The sequence below is a fragment of the Alexandromys fortis genome, unplaced genomic scaffold (assembly GCF_014885135.2).
Source record: "Alexandromys fortis isolate MF-2015 unplaced genomic scaffold, M_Fortis_MF-2015_v1.1 scaffold_87, whole genome shotgun sequence".
NCBI lineage: Eukaryota > Metazoa > Chordata > Mammalia > Rodentia > Cricetidae > Alexandromys > Alexandromys fortis.
The window spans coordinates 8,066,309-8,087,753 of NW_026067971.1; the positions used below are offsets into that span (position 1 = coordinate 8,066,309).

Genomic DNA, 21,445 nt, shown 5'->3' on the forward strand with positions numbered 1-21,445 from the left:
TACCATACTATAAATTTTGATTAAGACAAAGACCACATAAATCAGATTGGCCTCAAATTTCTTACATAATTAAAGCTGGTTTTGAACTTCTTATCTTCTTGCCTCTAACTGCTTCCAAGTACTGGGATTACAGATATGTGCCTCTATGATCAGCTTTGTTGTTGTTTTTGTTTTTTGGAGGTAGAGGTTTGCTATGCAGTCCAGGCTGGCCTCGACTCCTGGTCCTCCTGGTCCTAACTTCCCAGTCTGAGATGACAAGTATATACCACCATGCTCAGCTTGAATCTACTTTGTCTACTGACAATAGAGCTTTTCTGACTTTTTTTTGGGGGGTGTGTGTGTTTTTATGGTTTACTCCTCTAAGAGCCTGAGATTCTCACACTACTGCGGTGCAGCTCTACTAATGTGACTATCCACACCCCTCCATCTTGTCTGTTTTTCTTGCTAGGGTCTTTGGTAGACTCATCAGCTATTTTAAATTTCCTTCTGAATTCCAAAGTGCTCTTTGGTTCTGTTTATTTCCCTAAGAAAGGACTAGACACTGTATATGCTTTCCTGAGACCGTGGAGAACAGTCATCCAGGAAGGGACACTCTGTCACAATGCCCCAAGGCTTTACTCATGCCTACTACAGTATTCTGGGTCTTCCCATGTGGTATCCAGCCAAATACATCCTGACAACAAATGCACCATCTCTTCAGTGCTCTTTACATCTGAAGCGAGTTGATGGCATTTGGGCCCCAGTTTATAAGGGGTTTGTAAAGGGCATCGATGTGAAGTCGTACCAATCACTATTAGGACAAGAGTGGAGGCACCAGGGTTCCTGGTGGAGTCTCAGAGACACTGTCTTGTTTTATGTTCTACTCACCCTCAGCAGTTCTGCTGCCCACATCTCTGACCCAGCAGGCCCCAACATGTGGGAAATAGAAGCACAAAAAACTAAGAGCTGAACATGCTAAAATCCTTCCAGCCACCCCTAACAGAGGCTAGGAAAGGGACAGAGATGTACAGTCACTCTCCTTATATGGCCCGAGGAACACATTGCAGTCATGATGACCAACCCACCAGGCAGTGAGCACCTAATACTACTGCTAAAGTGTAGGGTCCCTTACTGGCCTGGAGTTTTGCCTCACACAGCATCCATGTTGGCTTTTTGTGTTATGCTCCACCCATCCTCACAGCTCTGCTGCTCATATCAAAGCCCACTCTCCTTCTCAGTGAGAAGGCTGATCCATGCCCTTCCAAGTACTCACTAGACAAGAGGACAGCCGGGCGGTGGTGGCACATGCCTTTAATTCCAGCACTCGGGAGGCAGAGACAGGTGGATCTCTGTGAGTTCGAAGCCAGCCTGGTATTCAGAGCAAGTTCCAGGACAGGCTCCAAAGCTACACAGAAACCTTGTTTCAGAGGACATTTATGATGGGCAGTGTCTCTCTAGACCTAGACTTTCAAATGTGACTCTTGTTCTAGGGGAATGGTGAATACTAAACAAGAGTGGACATAGCAAATGAAGTAGTTCCACAGAGAATGAACGAGGTGGCAAAGCCAGGCACAGCCTCAATAATTTGCTTTTTAACCAGACATGACAACTCATGTCTATAATTTCAGCATGAGGGCAGCTAAGACAGGACAGTGGTGCAAGTTTAAGACTAGTCTGGCCTATATAGCAAGATCTAGGTCAGGCTGAGCTTTGTGGGTCCCTATGTTAAAAAAAAAAAAAAAAAAAAGATTCTCAGAAAATTAGGAAATAACCTTCTTCAAGAACCAGCAATACTACTTTTGGGTATATATCCAAAGGAATGCTCAATCGTGCCACAAGGACATGTGCTCAACATAGCCGCATTGTTTGTCATAGCCAGAACCTGGAAACAACCTACATCGCAGGTGAGTGAAAGACCTACTTTATGTCAACAGGAATGTCTCAGTGAGTCTTATATGCATTTTTGTGACCTCAGAACAAGCGGGGTAACATTTCATATTTGAAAGTTTGAAGGTTCACAGTGTATTCCCAAATAACCTTCCGAGTCCACACAAGGCTGGATCCCACAGAAAACATAGCCGCACCAAGTTCACACATTTATTGGAAAACCTGGTACCCAGGCACTCAACAGGAGGCTGCCATCACAAGTCGGAAGCCATCATACCTTGAGAGTTCTAGCTGAAAGTCAACTGTGATCTACACTTGCTGCATACCTGTGGGCACAGGTCTGGGGGCTGAGCTAGAAGCCACAGTGATGCTAATTTGGCCTGGAACAAACTAAAGTACCTGACCTTAGGTCCAACACAGTGAAGGCAGCATCACAAAAGCTGTAGGCATCACTGTCCCCAGCAAGAATCACCTGGTACCTTTTGTGGGACGGCCATATGCCTGGCGGGCAGCGCTTCATGCTGAACATGTACACGGCAGCCTCTGCAGTGCTGAAGAGACGGCAGAAGCACAGGAATGCGCAAACTGCCACAGCAGAGGCAGCTCTCCCATCCTAGAATGGAGAAAGAAATAAATTTCCTTTACGCATAGGCCCTGTATAAAAAAGATGAGGGCCCACAGCAGTTCCTATACACCTCCCAACTGTCTATGGGCCTAAGAGAAGGACCTCATGCTGGGCTTGTTTAGGAACATGTAATATGCTTGGTGCAGTGAGAATTCAGAGCCCAGAAGATAACAGTCAGTAACAAAGTACACAGGCTGGCCTCCCACTCAGGTTGGCCTGCTGGTCTCACTATGTTTAATTCCTTCCCAAGACCTCTCATCAACATCTTTATCTTCATTTGTGTTACTGGGAACTGGACCCAGGCCTTCCTGCATGCTAGGGAAATGCTATATCACTTATTTTGAGACAGGGTCTTGTTAGTTGTTTAGGCTGGCCTTTACCTTGTGATCATTCTGCCTCAGCTTCCCAAGTGGCTGAGATTATATACAGGTCAGTATCACCAGGTTCATCTTACCACTGTTCTTGTTGTAATATTTATTAACAGTTTAGCAGATGTGATGTTACACGCCTTTAATCCCAGAACTTGGGAGGTAGAGAGGTGGATCTCTGTGAGTTAGAGGCCAGCCTTGTTAGGGAATATTATTTCCAGCTGTGTGACTTTTGTTTCCACCACATTTGTTTAACTCTGTGAAGCTGTGTTGCTGTGCCTGTCTAAAACACCCGATGGGCTAAGACAGAGATGAACAGCCAATAGCGAGGCAGAAGCGAGGAAGGACAGGTGGGGCTAGTAGGCAAAGTGTATAAAAGAGAAACAAGGAGGCGAATGGGGAGCAAGAGAACAAGGACAGGAGGACATTAGGGGCCAACCACTCAGCTACACAGCAAGCCACGGAGAAAGAAGAAAGGTATACAGAAATAGAGAAAGATAAAAGCCCAGAGGCAAAAGGTAGTCAGGATAATATAAGTTAAGAAAAGCTGGCAAGAAACAAACCAGCTAAGGCTGGCTGGCTTACAGGTAATAATAATTGTGTGTTTATTTGGGAGTGGTAAGGTGAACCCCTTAAAAAGCCAAAAGTAAAACATCCCACAACACAGTCTGGTCCACATAGTGAGTTCTAGAACAATAAGGGTATGTACAGACCCTGTCTCAAAAAATCAGAACACAGGTGCAGTAAAGCAGGGCTGAGCCCTAAGTGTGTTTCCTGTTGGGTGTCACACTGCATGTAGGTGTCCCAATTTTTCTCCCTCACTCTGTGGTTAGGAAAACCTGAGGTAAAAACTCATTTATCAGGGCTGGAGAGATGGCTCAGTGGTTAAGAGCATTGCCTGCTCTTCCAAAGGTCTTGAGTTCAATTCCCGGCAACCACATGGTAGCTCACAATCATCTATAATGACGTCTGGTGCCCTCTTCTGGCCTTCAAGCATACACACAGACAGAATATTGTATACATAACAAATAAATAAATAAATATTTTAAAAAAACCCTCATTTATCTCAAGATGCATACCCCTCTCCCAGAGGAGTGGCTTATTGCTGCTCAGATCACCATAAAGGGCCCTTATGAGTGCTTCTTATCCCATAGGAGAAGAAAACACCAGGGAGTCTGTGTCCATCAAGCCCAAAGCTGTAAGTAGCCAGCACAACTCACCATGCAGTGCACAACACAGACGTTCCTGTGGTCTTCCCGGAGCCAGGCATGCATGTTCCTGCATAGAGTATACAAACCGTGGAGATGTGGTGCCCGCCTGGCTGCCCAGCCACACTCAGAGACCTGTGGGGGAAAAGTTCACTCAGCTGAGTTTCTGTACCAGCTCCAAAAAACCTGGCTGGCATCTCCACATGGTTACCATGTTCCTGCCTACAAGATAGTCCCTTGTGTGTGAGTGTGTTTGTTTGAGACAGGATTTCTCTGTATAGCCCAGGCAGTCCTGGAACTTGCTCCGTAGACCAGATTGGCCTTAAACTCAAGAGATCTGCCTGCTTCTGCCTCCTGAGTGCTGAGATTAAAGGTATGCACCACCATGGCCCAGCAACACTGTCCTTTCTTAAATAATTTTTTTAACCAGTGTGTGTGTGTCCATGTATGTACATAAACAAAAGTGCCACAGAACATATGTACATGGAGGTTAGAGGGTAACTAGTAAGAGCTGATTTTCTGGTCCAAGAGACTGAACTTTGTTGTCAGGCTTGACAGCAGTCACCTTTATCTGCTGAACCATCTCTCTGGTCCCCCAGAATTGTCCTTTTTTGAATGACTTAATAAATATGGTGGGCTGTGTCTCTGAGCATCTTTCTCAGCTGGGGTTCTCATGTGACATCTCTCTTGGCTATGAGTGACCTATGCCACAAGATTCATTCACTGGTACTGCAAAAAGAGCTACCTTTTCCTGTGCTTTGGGGTCACATTACGTATGTGAAAAGTCCCGTGTTGAATGTCACCAAGTAGATTATATGACTGAACAGTCCTGGAACCCAGGAGCAGTAAAGGGGAGGTCATCCTAGGTTCCTGGAAGTCAACAATCTTCCCAAGGTTTTCATCACATTGTGTGTGTGTGTGTGTTGCAGAATTCCCTTCACACTCTGGCCTAACCCCAGCCCCGGCTACACCTCTAGCCCTAGCCTCCCTGGCAGCTGCCATGTTCTGCTCCTGGCAGCTGGCGAGCACTGTCCATATCAGGCTAGTGCAGATCCATCACTTAGAACTGTACTTCACTGGGGAAAGAATGACTTAAATCATAAAAAATAGTTCAAAGCCACTTACCCGGTTGTGGAATTTGGAAGCCCGGTATATCCTTGGAGACAGGTTGTAAACAGCATAGTGTCCTGGATGCTTGGCATCCAGAAACAACCGCACATCCTCTATGTTGTTTTTGATCGCTGACTCCACACCTTCTGCTGGGAATGACATCACTGAAACAGAGTAGATTCAAGTTAGCTGCTCAAGGATTGCCATCTTGGGCTGTGCTTGCCTCCTAGCCGGGTAGCTAGCAAAACACAAGCTCTTCTCACCCTCTTATGCCCCTCAGCCTGTGCAGTGGGAGGTGTGCAAGCTTACAACACAGGAAATTTTACAAAGCTAATCACAGACATCTGGGAAAAGTTTGCAAGAAACCTGATACATACACATCATGGTCTATAGCAGCTACAGTTAGCTCTTCTGATTATTGTTTTTTGCCTAGATTTTCTAGCTCTAAATATGCATGGCCCTACTATTACATTATTCCCTTTGCACCCTCAGAGTTCTAATCATGCCAGCTACTGGGCTGATACTGGTTCTGCCCTCTTCCTAAGCCAAGAAATAAGCTCAACATAGGCCACCTACCCACCACCAATCTGGGCAGTCTCCAGGTCATACCTCAGATGAATCCATGACTACCAAAGAGGCTAAAGAGGCATACTGGGCCCCTTGTCTAAGTCCCCTATAGATGTTTATCATCCAATTAGACATACCTGCAATTCTGGATGTGATATAAGATATGTCCAGATCACCCTTTGCATAGCTGGAATGAAAAGAACATTCCATCACTACAGAAAACACAGTTGGCAGTTATATCTTAAGAACTTTAAGTGGAGCCCAAGTCCTAGAATGCTGAGGTAACCTTGCTGGCAGGCTGCATCCCATGAGAAGTATGTGTGTGCATGTGCACAAGGTCTTGTGTGTAACTTTGCTGTATGAGCTGACACCCAATGAGAAGTGGCATAAAACACCTCAAAGTGGGAGACAGCAGTCCCAGAAGGGCTTTAGCCATCTTTTGCTTTCTGAAGTATTCTCCAAGGCAAAAACATTGAGGGCTAATCCTGACAGTAATAAAGACAAGGGTGTGTAGACATCAGTCATTGATCCCACTGCTTTAGGGGGCTAGATAGGAGCAGTGATGGGCAACTTGAGTCAAGAGCACACCCTATGCCCTGTACAAGCCTAAAAGGAGACAGCAGACATTGCTGGAGGGAAACAAAGACATCCAAGTGACCAAGACACATCACTGCTCATGGCCACCAAAAACTCTTAGGAACCAATCCCCTAGATCGGTTCGCAAAACTGACAAAAATACAGACCAAATCCTAAACGACTATGCAAGAACTCAACAAACTTATTCTACATACAATTCCTCTTAAAAACCAAAAAGCACATATGCTAGAACAGCCAAGATAAGCTGGAAAGGAGGAGAGAGGAAGATACATGGTGTTGCATAACTATTTTGAGTAGTACACTATAACTGGGCAGAGAGGTCAAGACAGGAAAGTCAGAGACAGCTGAAGAAGGCTCACTTGGTATCAGCAGAGTCAACAAGGGGTCAATACAGAGGGTCAGGTGGGAAAAGGAACAGACATACACTATAATTCACTGACATCATTCACTGATTATGATAATCTTAACAGTTTCAAATGTCATTTGAACCTATTCAAGACAGGCTAACTTAGGGTATAAAGGGCTTTCTGAGACAACAAACAGCATTACTAAATATAGTTTTATCTGGTGTTTAAATTTTGGTGGGAAAAGGCAGTTAAACTAACAGGCCACATATCAGAACTAATTAGTTCCAGTCTTTTTCTTCACAAAAACAATAACCCAATAGTAACCAAGATACCAGGTATTGGTGGTAGATGTCTTTAATCCAGGCATTCTGGAGGCAGAGGCAGACAAATCTCTGATCTCTGTGAATTCAAGGACAACCTGGTCTACATAGTGAGTTTCATATCAATCAGGGCTACAAAGGTAAACAGAGTGAAGTGCAAATATAAAGCAGATGACAGCATTAAAGGAAGACAAACGTGCCTCAGCATTGGTCAGGTACAGGAAAGCACAGGCGAGACACCTAGTGGTGTACAATAGGTACTGCGTATCACTTAGGGCTCCACATACAGTATATCCTACACATAGGTTTGTACCCAACATAGACCAGGGTGGCCCAGATCTTGACTTCTAAAACATCAAGCAGCCTCAAGCAACCAAGAGTGACTGAAGTGGTCACTCTTGCCACCTGTCACCACACTTGGATATTTTCACATATGATATAACCAAAATATGACAGAATTTACTGCTAATTTAAATCAATTTAATAAACACAGGAGTTATGTGACTCTTACCAGTTATGTCTACTTTGTAGCCCACAGGTTTCATACAGCCAAAGGCAGTCATAAATATAGCTCAACAAAAAAAACATAAACTTACTTAAAAATCATGAGTTGTTGTTGCTTTGGTTTTAAAGTTTATTATAAACTCAAAGTTGTAAGAATGAGAGAGAGATGCCATTTGACCTGGGTATGGGGGTCAGCAACATCACAAACAAGCAGCAGTATGGTGAGGAGTGGTGCTTTAGAGAGAGCGAAAAAGCCAAAGTACTAAATAAAGCTCTAGGAAACACCCAAAAGATAAAAAAGGAAAAATCATGCCTGAGATAGACCCAACAGAACCGAATGGGAATACCGGAGTGACTGCCTCACTAGACTTTTGCAGTGTGGACTAAACAACTATTGGATTCTTGGCTTTTCTGTCATGAGACAATCATCACTGGACTACCCAGATTACAGCCTGTAAATCATCTAATAAAACCTGTATAAAATATATAATATTCATTTTATCATTTCTGTTCCTTTAAAGAACCCTAATATAGACAGAGATCATGTTACAGTATCAAAAGGCTGGACATGCCCAGTGGTTTAAGCATATATTCCAGGCAGAAGGCACATGCATCTGTATGCTCAAGTAACTATTTCCACAATGTACCACATCCATGTGCACTCCCTCACTGGCACAAGGCAAACACATGAAACTGCTAAGGCTACGAACATAAAACAGTCTCTCTCTCTCTCTCTCTCTCTCTCTCTCTCTCTCTCTCTCTCTCTCTCTCCCACACACACACACACACACACACACACACACACACACACACACACACAAAACAAAACAAAGAAAAGGATGTTGCATCAACTGTAGAAGTTTGGGGACTGCAAGCACTATGATCCAGTGGTGCTTACTACAGCAGCAGACACCCTTGTAAGGGCCAGTGAGACTACCCGAGCATTTAGTCACAATGCCCTCCAGAAAGCTGATGGAGTAACCTTTAACACAGTGCTGTTCTGGAACGCTCACCAAGGCTCATGGGCTATCATTTGACTTTCCTAAGCACATATTCATACCTACTGTGTCCCAGGTTTCTCAGAGAGACTGCCTTCTAGCAATGGGAGTATGCTGGAGGGTGACACTTTGCCCTGCAACTGCTTCATCTATTTGATGCCAAAGAAAAAGAACAGAGTCATCATGCCAGTTACTGGCAGAGCTAAGGAGATCCTGAGCTGATGGTGCACCAAGTCAGTTCTGTCTCGGGTCCTACAGACAGGGGCTTCAGGTTTGCACTGGTTAGTGTTTTGTCAACTTGACACAAGCTGGGATTATCTGTGAAGAGGAAATCTCAATTGAGAAAAATGTCTCCATAAGACTGGCCTATGCGGTAGGGGGTCCTAGGCTACATAAGAGAACAGGCTGAACAAGCCATAGAAAGAAAGACAGTAAGCAGCATTCCTCCATGGTCTCTGCTTCGGTTCCTATCTCCAGAGTTTCCTGATTGCAGTTCCTATCTTGGCTTCTCTTGATAATAGAATATAACCCTGTAAGCTGAAATAAACACTTTCCCTTCCAGATTGGTTTTGGTCAGTGTTTCATCACATCAACAGAAACCAAACTAAGACAAGGTCCCAGACTCAAATCTGTATCTGGATCAGCGCTGACTTAACAGAGGGTTACAATGTATATAACACTGCCTTGGGGAAATCTCCATACAGGCAAAGAATAGGATAGGACAGCCCTCACACTTACTTAGCCACAGACTGGATGACCTTGGAGGAAGTATCCTTGAGGTTGGTGAAGAGCCGTTCTGTCCCGCCCCGCAGGATGTCGAGAAACCCACCATAGGGCTGGTCATACTCTGCCAGAGTCATAACTACAGGAAAGAGCCACAGTAGGTCAAGAGTATGTCCCCAAGAAGCCTCATTGCTTCCCCAGATTCCCTCAAACCCACCAGTGAGCCATCTTTCCCACTAGCAAGTGATAGCCTGTTGTTTCCAGCAATTTCAGAGACTCAAGGAATGGGTAATGTAGGCACAGAAGGCAATGTGAACACATCAAACCCAGTTTCTACCTGGAACTGTACCAACTATGAGTCACAGTCTCAAAATGGTAACTACAGGACAAAATGGTAACTGCACGATACTCTTTCTAAAGTGAGTGCAGGTAAAGCCAACAAAAATGGACTCTGAGACCAGGGTGACACCCTCAAACTGTGGTGGTAGAGCTAACACAGATGTGACTTAGGCTCTGAACAGCTCCACAAACAGTAAACCCATATAGCATGATGTAAAAGACACCCTGAGACCCACTCTCCATGGTCTACAACTGTACCACACATGCTAGGCACCGTGTAAAAACCTCAAGTACCAGGACACTGCAGTAGCCAATCATTGGAGACAAGAACTTCCTCTCTAGGAAACAAAGATCTAGAGAAGGACACAGTTAGTCCTTGATATCACAAAAGAGAGGTTAGAAAATGACTCATTCCACAGTCAGTTCAAGACCATATCTGTTTCAGAGTCCTCCTCTCCCTCATTGATGCTCTTAAGGTGACCATCCACATGAGATGGAAGACCACTGTTCTGTGGTTCGCCTTCACAAACCAGCAGGAACAGCCCTCAACCCTTCCTACTGCACTCTAGCTCCTAGGACCCCCATCTCTCTCCTTCTCTCCCCCTAGTAGGCAGGCACCTGTAGTACTCTGTGACCATAAGGTATCATCTGCTAACCTTGTCTAAAGCAGGTTTGACCTTGATAATTTCTGAGAGGCACCCTGGAAGGTCTTCTTTTATGAAGGGTTTCCGTAGGTTTTGAACTGTGCAGATGTCCAGGATACAGTGTACCCTCCAGAGGAGCTAGAGACTATGGTCAACCATGCCTGGAAGACTTATTTCATTATATCCTGAATGGCAAGTGAGTTAACCCTTGCTTTATGAAGTGCTAATGTGGCTCCAAATTTGTTTCTCCTGGATCTTGCCCTGAGAACTCTTACCTTGGCTGATTTTGAATACAAATGCCCTGTAAAATTCTGCATTCTACTCTGAACACAAAGGCTCAAAAGAACTATGAGTTCTTTAGAATGGTAGAGCCAATCACCAGCTGAAAAACCCTTGATATCTGCTCTGATGAATACTGGCACCTGGTAAACAACCGGTGAGAAAGGCCAGTGGTTAGGCTGGGGCACTTACCTCCACCGTAACTGCTATTCACAGGGCCCCCAGGAGCAGGTGGTGCTCTTGAAGGCCCTGAATTCCCAAAGCCACCATTCTGTTCCAGCAGCTGTAAGATTCAAAAGCATGGCGTCAGCTTCAAACAAAGCCAGAGCTCGTTTGCACCTGCACTTAGCATCGTGCCCTCAGTTGATGAGCAGACCTCCATCTGCTTTACTCTACACAAGGATAACACACAGGAGTCTTGGCAGGGGTAGAAATAAAACAAAACTTCCACAGCTCTAAAACAACATTCAGGGTAACCTAGGGAGTATCATCAGACAAATGCTAACACCTTTATCCTATGAAGACATATCTAGACCTTTACGGACATAAAATCTATTCTTCCTATTCCATTTCCTCCCAAATCTACTCGACCATTTTCAGTAGATGTATCAGGCATGCAGCCCAGAACACTAATACCTAGTGCTGTGTGGCTCCTTGGACCAAGCTTGCATTATTCTTTGAATTCAGTCCATAGTGCATATTGTCTAAAGAGCTGGCTGGTTCAAAGAAAGTTCATGAGTTCTCTAAGCACTACAATCATAAAACTCTTTGTGTCTTCACTGGCACAGTACTTCTTCCGATACACTATGAGGAACAAGGCCCACAGTCCTGCATCCTACCTTTCAGTGGTCTCCAAGACAGCCATCAAACACTCCTGCAAAGGACCAAAGGTAACAGGACAGGCCCCAGGCAGCCCTGCCACAAAGCAATCCCCCAATGCCTTCTTTGTCCTTCTGACCTATTACCATCAACCTGATCAACCAAAGAAACTTGTCAAAAGCATCCATATCATCAACCTGCCATCCTCAGTACACACTGTTTGTAGTTTTGAGATCCCTCTAGTGCCAATAGAAAGGGTCTTATCAGCAGGTTCTCCTAAAGGAGTCACAGACCTCTTCTCCCCACAACTTCTCTGAGGATCCCTACCCACAGATGAGGACTCAGACCAGTATATCCAAACGTCCTCTCTTCCACATTATACCCTGCCCTTCAGCAGCATAGACCTTAACCACCCTGATAAATAGTTCAATATCAATAGACTTGGGGAAGCTCTGCTTCTAGGGGTGAAGGAACCAACAACAGGAAGCGGACAAAACTATAACCAGGAATTTAGTCTCCTCACTGTAGGAATGAGCTAGAAGGTAGGGCAGCAGAATCAGGCCTCAGCCATGAGCTGTGCATAGGTAGACATGGATGTTGGATTCTTAGAGATGCTCAAGGACCTACCTATATCCTGAGGGTGTAGGCTAGATTTATGGCTGTTTTAGAAAGACTCCTGGTCCACATGCCACAACGTCTTCTCGGACTGCCTGCTTTTCCCAAGTACATTACAGAAGGTGCCTCAGTACAACAATAGGACACAAGGCAGAGGATGGCCAGCAATCATATGCCCTGATCCTGTCTTAAGTATGGGGATGAGTAAAACCACACCCCCAGAAACTGTGAGATATAGATACTAACAAATACCACCTGAACCCAGAAAAAAAACAAACCAAACAAACAAAAAAAAACCTACCAGATGATATGATAGAGCCACTCTTTTGGCTCATCTAAGTGAGCATTCCAGAGTTTGAGACCATCTGAGCCAGGACCCACAGGAGTGCCTGTTGTGAGTCTGTGAGGGCCTGTAACTTCAGTTAGACCAGATAAAGGAGCCTCAGGCTAATGCCAAGAATACACAACACCACTGGGCAGTGGTGACGCACACCTTTAATCCCAGCACTCGGGAGGCAGAGACAGGTGGATCTCTATGAGTTCGAGGCCAGTCTGATCTAGAGAGTGAGTGCTAGGACAGGCTCCAAATTTACACAGAGAGACCCTGTCTCAAAACAAAAAAACGAAACAAAAAACCCACAAAAGATTAGAGAGAGAGAGAATGAATACACAACACCTTCAAGGTCTAGGCATGGACAACAGAGTCTCACGATGTCCTTACCTCTGTGATGGGGGCCTTGGGGTTCACATTCCTGGCTGCTGCAATTTCCTGAAGTTGTCGGACAACTTCAGCAATGGACAGCCTCTCCTCTGGGTTGACCTTTAGCATTGCACCTAAGGCAAAATAATAACACAATTTAGCCCCATATCACCTACAGCCCTGGGCCTCCACAGGACAGCACCACCTGCTATTGCAAAGGCTACAGAACAAAGATCATATACTTTACCCATAGTACTGACTTCAGAAGCAAAGGAGAGAATGACAGAATATCTACAAAAACTAAACAGGTCTATCAGAAGTGGCCACTCAGAATACCGTAAGCTCACCAGAGGGGTGGGCAGGTGGCAGCTCCATGAGAAAGCCCCCCGCCCCCAAGATGCTGTCAGAACATCAGCTATAGAGGCAAATGTGGGACCACATGGCCAAAGGATGAGCAGCTGCACCTAAAACCCAACAGGGAAGCTCATTTCCTCAGGTTTCTAAATCAAGCAAATTCACAACAGGAACTTACGAATAAGGTCATGGAAGACTGTGTAACGAGTGTCATTCACAGGAATGGAGTACTTCCCATTGACTATCCGAAGTTTTGCTCCATCCTCAAAAGGATGCTGCCGGAAACATAGTAGGTATAAGATACAGCCCAGTGCCTGTGGGGAAAACACGGAGAGCAGGGTCTGAGAGGCAGATTAACGATGGAATGAGAACGTGCAGGGAGGACAGAGGCTGAGTGCTGAGGGTGGGAGGACTGTGCAATTACAAAGGGAACGAGAGGCTGTGCAGGGACCCAGGAGCCAAGGTCATCAGCAGAGGGGACAAAAGAACTGCTCTTCCAGAATCCATGTCTGGCACCTTACAACCACCTGTAACTCCAGTTCCAAGGAGATTTAATGCCTCTGGCCTCCTCAGGCACTAGTACTTACACACACACACAACTACCCTCAGACTCACACATACATGTAATTTAAAATTTAAAAAGTCAATCTGGCAAGATGGGCCAGTAACAGCAATTCCGTCCATGGGAATGGTTTGTCCTACTCACTACACCCAACAGTGTGAACGGGGGAAACTGAAGCAGTGGGATTTTATCCAGATGTGTGCTGAGAATACCCTAGGGTGGACTAAGAAATTAATGACGATGTGTCTTCATTAGTGGGGTTAGCACTGGCCCCTATAAACTTCAAATACATAAGTCCTTGACAGTGCCTGGGGGCTGATGATGCCACCACTGTCTGTGTCCCTAGGGAAATAATAGCTCTAGTCACAAGGAGGGTCCAGCTCAGTGTGTAAACAGGGGTCATGCGAAATTATATAATTAGTCTTCTTCTATTTCCTACCATATAACTCCTAAAGTCCTTGATTGCTGGCCATCTGTATGTAGCTTCAAAGTGGGGCATGTCACCAGAAAAGCCAAGACAAAAATCAGGATTAGAGGCCTCAATCTCTGAGAGGACAGAGGAAATGAGGGTTAAACTGACTGACCCTGACCAATGTTGTGATCAACCATAAGGTCTCCACAAAATGCAAATGCCAAGATTCATGGGAGCTCTCAGACAGCTGAGCAGATAGAAGATCTCAGAAGGTGGTACACTTTGGTAGAGTAGTGAGACCCCCACCTACTCTCCTACAGGCTCTATGAATCCCTCCATCATTATCAGTTATGATATCCTCTGTGATAATAAACTAGTAAATGTACACAAGAGTGTTCCTAATCCCAGGAGGGGTTTGTGGAAAGCCAGGCTTCTAGTCAGTCAGTTAGAAGCACGAGAAAACAATCTGTGACTACTGCTGTTGTCCAGAGGGGTGGAAGTGGGCAGTCGGGCTCCTGACACCACAGCTGGCAAACAGCCTAAGAATGCCCCAGGGACATCCTTTTGTAAGTGACTGATTACTATACATGTGGGACAGACCTGAGGTCACAGAGGTCTCTTGTGTCAACTGTACCGGTGTGAAAGAAAAGTAGATGTCTGTGGATGATGACACAGTCCCAGAGGGTATTAGGTACCCTTGCAGAGACATCCCTGGGCCTGGAATTCAAGACTCCAGAAGTAGAACAGCAGTGAAAATTGTCTGTATTGTCTGTCATGAGATGCCTGTGCAGACTCAAAGTCATGCTGTTACTTCAATCGCTCTATTATTTTTTTGAAGATTTATTTATTTTATGTTTATGAATGTTATGTCTTTTGCCCTTGGAAGTCAGAAGAGGGTTTTAGGTCACCTGAACTGGAGTTATAGATGACTGTAAGTCAGCATATGGGCACTGGGAATCGAACCTGGGTTTTCTGCAAGAGGAACAAGTGTTCTTAACCACTAAGCCATCTGTCTTTCCAGCTTCCCCTTCAATTGCTCTGTTAATTCACCTCTGGTAGCAGTCACAACTGATAAGGGCAGGGAAAATAAGAGAGGGGAGCTGATGAGACATGAAGCCTCTGCAGCTCCTGCCATGACCTAACTGACCAGGCACCAGCAAGAGAAGGACTCAGGCCTCACCCAGATATCCTGCTTCTCGCCAATGGGAAAGTTGGAATACAGGTCTACAATTTCTGGCGTTCTGTACATGGGTGTGGTATTCCTCGTGATCTGAAGAAAACAAATATTTCAGGGGAAGTTAGACATAAGCATTATTTTTTTTTAATTTTATTTTACACAGAGACCCTACAACTTTCTAAGATTTCTACTGAAGGCTAACACAGTGACTTTTCCTCTCACTGTGTTCTGGAAGGACCTCTGGCCACTCCTCTGGCAATGCAATGCTGCACCACTACTTTCCTTACAGAAATTGTAATCTCTCATGGCCACCCAGGATTAATGAAAGGAATCAAGTCAAAGTATTAACCCACTGGACTATTTTATTTCCTCAAAGTAAACAAACATACCCGGCATGAGAAACCTCTTCCAGAGTGATCAAAGCTTACACGATGAGCAAAAGGAAATACTAAATACTAAAGAGGCTTCCAGATGAGTTCTAGTTGGGAAATAGCCTGTATAACCTAAGAAATAATGAAGTCTTCTGGTCTTTTTTAGAAAGCCACCAGAATTCAAACACTGGGCTCCATCCTGATGACCTTATCTAACCCTAAATCCTTTCTAAAAGGGTCCATTTCTAAACACCATAGTTGATGTAAGATTCTACACTATGAATACCTCACAATGAGGATTAAGCTCAGTATAAGTTTGGAGAAACAAACCACATTAAAACCATACCAGATGGTAAATGTCAAAAGAATCCAGATGCTTGTGAAGCAAATCTAGGACATTTTCCACCAAAATAGACCTACTGAATCGTGACCATGGGAAAAATGGTATCCAAGACCTTATGAATAACAAATACATAAGCAGGTTCTAGGGCCCCTAACTTCAGAGATGAGCAGAGTACTACAGTCAGTAGCAGACAGCAAAGATGGGTTAAAAAGAGTCATCAGCACTGAAGGAGACTTGCAGGACACCAGAAGCTAGGAGAAAGGAGTTGAACTCTACACACAACAGACGGGCATAATGAAAGGACGCAGGACTGTATCCACATGTCCCAGATAGGCAGGGCACTGGAAAAGGATCACTAAGCAAAAGGAACTAGACTGGACTGATGATCCAAATACAAACTTGCCCTGAATGGTTTTCACTCACAGGGGTGGTGACTGACAACTCTGATATACTGAAAACTGAGACACCACATATACAGTGGGCTGTACAGTGGGACGAATGCTGAGCAGCAAGGGCAGGGCTTTCAAGTATCCTTCTTGGGCTTCAAACTCAACAGGGAAATTCTGCATCATCTTTGCAAAGATAAGGACACACTTGATCCAACAAGCATGGCTCCAAGTAGCCAAGAAATCCTGCCTTTAATAAGGTCTGCATCATGCTAAGCAATAAATACAATTGTCCCTGACAGGCATTATACCAGAGTAGTTATGCCTCTTCTTCCACAGATGCATCCCTAGGAAGCAAGTGTCCTCTCCTGAGAGGCAATCTGGCCTTGAAGTGACTTCACCTGAACTAAGCTGCAGGCCTCTCAAGAAAGAATATTTCTAAATAATTATTTTATACTAGGGATTGAATTTAGGTCCTTGCTTATGCTTTGAGCCACATCTTCAGCCATCCAAATGACATTACATCTTTTTCCTAAGTTTAGAATGACAGAAAAAAACTGGAGATAGCTGCACAATAATGTGAGTATCTTTTTCTTTTTTTAAAGATTTGTTTATTTGAGTTGGGTGGTGGTGGCACATGCCTTTAATCCCAGCACTCAGGAGGCAGAGGCAGGCGGATCTCTGTGAGTTCAAGGCCAGCCTGGTCTATAGGAGCTAGTTCCAGGACAGGCTCCAAAACTACAGAGAAACCCTGTCTCAAAACAAACAAACAAAATTTATTTATTTATGTATATAGTATTCTGCCTTCATGTACGCCTGTACACCAGAAGAGGGTACCATTATAGATGGTTATGAGCAACCATGTAGTTGGGACTGGAACTCAGGACCTCTGGAGGAGCAGCCAGTGCTCCTAATCTCTGAGCCACCTCTCTAGTCCCTAATGTGTGCATCTTAATGCCACTGAAATCTGACTTAAAATATTAAAATAAAACTTGTTGTGTATATTTAAGACAATAAAAATAATTCTAAGAAATCAACAGAATGAAGATATTTAAAGGTAGGTTGATAACAATAGTATGAGATCAAATGAATTATCCATTCTGTTTAAAGCTGTGGCTACAAATTAGCAGAGTAAAGCCAGGAAGATGATCATGCTCCCAGGATACAGTAGCAGGGAATCTGCTAAGAATTTTTAATTATAAAGTCATACTCAGACTTGTACCTGAAGACTCAGAGGGGGACTCAAATGCATGCCTCACCTCTTCCTCCACCATGGCTCGCTTCTGGGCGCTCCAGCTGTAGTCAGGATAATGGGAGATAGTTGTGGCACTGCCAAAGTCACACAGCTTAATGGTCCCCTGGTTACTAAGCAGTAAGTTTTCAACCTGCAAAATGCCAAAGGACGATTATATTCACTTTTTAAACACACATACACCTACCACCACCAACAACCACATTGTCTTCAAGTCTAAAGAAAGAAAAAAAGAAAGAAAGAATGAATGATTTTTTGTGTGTGTAAAGAGGTGTATGCATGCTACAGCATATCTGTGGATGTCAGAGAGAGCAAGTTCTCTCCTTTCGTCACATGGAGCCTAAAAATCAACTCAAAGTTGTCAGGTGTGGTGGTTTAAATGAAACTGGCGGCCGGGAGGTGGTAGTGTAAGCCTTTAATGCCAGCGCTCAGGAGGCAGAGGCAGGTGGATCCTGTGAGCTCTACAAGAACTAGTTCCAGGGCAGGCTCCAAAGGTTTGAAGGCTTGGTCTCTAATTGGTGGAACTGTTTTGGGAAGGGATAGGAGGTGTGGCCTTGTTGGAGGAGGTGTGTCAGAGGGGATGGGCTTTCAGGTTTCAAAATTCTGTTTTTCCCAGTCTTTCCCCACGATTACCTCTGCCTCCAACTTGAGGACCAGGATGTAAATTAAGTTCTTATTCTGTTCTACATCACGCCTGCTTGCCTGTCTGCTGTTATGCTCCTCACCATGATGGTCATGGACTCACCTCTAAAACTACAAGGAACCGAATGTTTTCTTCTCTAAATTGCTTTGGTCATGGCGTCTCTTCACAACAGTAGGAAAGTAGCTAAAACATCAAGCTGGGTAGAAAATGCCTTCACCTGCTGAGCCATCTCAACAACCCAGTTTCAGATTTTTTTTTTTTTAATAGACACAACAGGGGAATGAACACTAGGCTATGGCAATACAACTTTAAAGGTTTTATTCAATAATATACCAGGAATTCTAGTAAGTCAAATATATAAGCAAAGGGAAAAGAATAAGTGGGAAAAAAGCAAAATAAAAAGAAACTAAAGAATAAGGTGCTGGTAGCTATAAATACTCAACTTCATTAATAACAGAAAAAGGTGAAAGAAACTAAAATGACTATACTCCTCAGCCCGGCTACACCAGTTAAAAAAACACAGTAATTCAGACAGGTAGGTGCCACCCTCAGCTAGGCTGTGGTACACTCACACCGCCCATAGCTGGAGATGCACAACAGAAGTTTTTTCATGTAAGTGATTCCCCACCAAGGTCAGAAACGCACCATGGCAGCAATTCTGTGAGCAAAGGCAACTGAGAAGCTTAGAATGACTGGACAATAGCTGAGCAAACAGCTGACCAAGCATGAGGGGCACAAGGACTAGAAGGAGAACAGAGTGTGACGACATACAGCCAGAACGTAACCCAGTTGGTACCTTGAGATCCCTGTGGATGATGGGTGGTTTCTGCCTGTGCATATGCTGCACTGCTCTGCATGTCTGGTAGAAGATCTTCAGAATGCTGTCGCAGGACAGAGGGCCTTTACATTCAACTCTCCTGAGAAACTCCACCAGCTGTCCTAAAGAAGACAAGTGAATTTAGTCACCCTGGGGTTCAGAATGCTATTCTCTACTTGTTTACAGGTTTGGTCTGTCTCTGTGTATGGCAGCCCAGGTGGGAGCGGCATTTCTAAGGCCTTCGTCAGGGTGTATACCCAGTCAGTGCCACTCTGGTCACTCCTTAAACTTCTGTAAGAAGGCAAATAAAAGGGGGTCCTTGTAACTCTGGGTATGAGAACTACCCCTGCTCCAGGGAGGGGAGGGGAAGGAAATGGTTTGAAGCATCACTGGGACAAAATAAGAAGCAAAAACCATCATATGAGAAAGCTTTGAAGGCAGAGGGAAAAGTTCTAGCAGCTAAGACAGAGGCAGTGACCAAGGTCACTGAAAGAATGATCACAAACCAGAAGTTCTAGGCTTATATCCACAGCACAGCAGAGGCAGAGCAGAAACCCTGACCCTCACTACAATTCCTCACTACAGTCCCCTGGTCCAGAACTACACCATGGCTTGCTGGTAGCCCCATGCTGGCTTCTAACTCTTGCAGGATTAAACTATTTCTGCTCCCAACACCCTTGATTTGCAGAATCTATTTACAAATCCAGAGGAACAGTGGACCCTGGTGAAACACGGGCAGGCTCCAAGGGGCAGGAGCGGGTTTGTCCACCTAAGCTCTATGTCAGACTGATCATAATGCAAATTTTAACTGGCGCATTTGATAGCTCATTCTTGGTAAGAATTAAGAGATTTTTATTGTTTTGATACAGAATTACAAAAACTTGCCTTTTTGAAAGCATATACGTATGCCACCAAAATAAGCCACAAGGCTATCTTAAAGTTCATTTATTTTGGGGCTGGAGAGATGGCTCAACAGTTAAGAGCACCTATTACTCTTGAAGAGGACTTGGGTTTGTTTCCTAGGATTCACATAGTGGTTCATAACCATCCATAACTCCAGTTCTAGGGGACCTGATATTCTTCGGACCATCATAGGCACTAACACATATGTGGCACATATACACACAGGCAGGTAAAATCCTCATACACATGCTAAATTTTTTAAAACATTTATTTTTTATTACATCTTTAAAAATTTCACGTGGGTGTGTGGTGACAATGTACACAGGAGGTCGGAGGACAATTTGTGGAAGTTGTCCTCTTCTCTCACCACGTGTGTCTTAAGGACTGATGGACCTCAGATGGTCACGTGTGGCAAGCTCCTTTTCCTCTCTGGGCCTCTTCTGTCCCAACACTCACTGCTCAGGTGGACACATAAGCAGCCAGTTGTACCACAGTTTTCCCTCAGCATAGGCATCACACAGTCCAGACCACACTGGGAATGACAACATTTTGGCAGACATTCAGCAGTGGAGCTCTGTGATGGACTTTGCTATTTTTGAATGGTCAATTCCACTTCATAGCCAGAATATGGGGTTCAACTCCCTACTGTTAGGATTGCAGGAGTGCAATACCACACCCAGCAAGGGAAAGACTAACCTCAGGCATTACCCATAGTCACTTAATGATGGAGGTGGGTCTTGTATCTTATCTGTTGATTTCATTGGTTAATAATAAAGAAGCTGCCTCGGCCCTCATAGGACAGAAAATTAGGTAGGCGAAGTAGACAGAGGAGAATGCTGGGAAAAAGAAGCTGAGTGAGAGAGTCGCCATGATTCTCCCGCTCCAGACAGACGCAGGTTAAGATCCTCCCTGGTAAGCCAGCTTGTGGGCTACACAGAATATTAGAAATGGGTTAGAACAATATGTAAGAGCTAGCCAATAAGAAACTGGGCCTAGCCGGGCCAGGCAGTGTTTGAAAGAATACAGTTTCCGTGTAATTATTTCTGGGTATAAACTAGCCATGCGGGCGGCCGGGTGCCGGGGACGCAGCCCTGCCGCTCCTAATTCAACAACTTAAGCAACCCATTCTGTCCCTACGGATCTATCTGAGGCGTGTCCCATCAGTGGATCAAAGAGTCTTCCTGATGCTTTCTTAGGTTTGACTTGGATAAGGCTGCAAGCCAGCTAAAGGCTTCCTCCATTCCTCAAAAGAAAGCACTATTTGCACTATCTAAGGACATGCCACTTATGGGCCTGTGTATGTGTCCTTTCCAGTTCACATACGAGGACATTGAGGTTCCACTGCATGCCTGCCTAACCTTTTTCAGGAGAAGGACATGATGAGACCCTGCTCTTCAGAATCTAAAGCCTAAGGCCAGGTATGGTAGCACACACCTTTAATCTCAGCTCTTGGGAGGCAGAGGTAGGTAGGCCAGGTATGGCAGCACACACCTTTAATCTCAGCTCTTGGGGGGCAGAGGTAGGTATCTGTGATTTCAAGTCTAGCCTGGCCAACCAGACCTACATAGTAAAACTGTCTCAAAACATACAAACAAA

General features: G+C 44.7%; 1 protein-coding gene across 4 annotated transcripts in view; it reads right to left on the reverse strand.

Moving 5' to 3' along the window:
- Gak (cyclin G associated kinase) overlaps positions 1-21,445 on the reverse strand; it is a 54,774-nt gene that overhangs the window by 26,934 nt on the left and 6,395 nt on the right. For 3 of the 4 annotated variants that reach the window (XM_050155839.1, XM_050155840.1, XM_050155838.1), the window contains exons 5-15: positions 18,926-19,068; positions 17,494-17,619; positions 15,138-15,227; positions 13,162-13,297; positions 12,651-12,763; positions 10,688-10,778; positions 9,249-9,372; positions 5,882-5,931; positions 5,193-5,341; positions 4,080-4,202; positions 2,346-2,479 (exon numbers count right to left, since the gene is read on the reverse strand). In XM_050155839.1, the coding sequence (XP_050011796.1) occupies positions 2,346-2,479; positions 4,080-4,202; positions 5,193-5,341; positions 5,882-5,931; positions 9,249-9,372; positions 10,688-10,778; positions 12,651-12,763; positions 13,162-13,297; positions 15,138-15,227; positions 17,494-17,619; positions 18,926-19,068 (1,279 nt within the window). The remainder of the gene's footprint in view (positions 1-2,345; positions 2,480-4,079; positions 4,203-5,192; positions 5,342-5,881; positions 5,932-9,248; positions 9,373-10,687; positions 10,779-12,650; positions 12,764-13,161; positions 13,298-15,137; positions 15,228-17,493; positions 17,620-18,925; positions 19,069-21,445) is intronic. The other variant, XM_050155841.1, reaches the window with a different exon arrangement.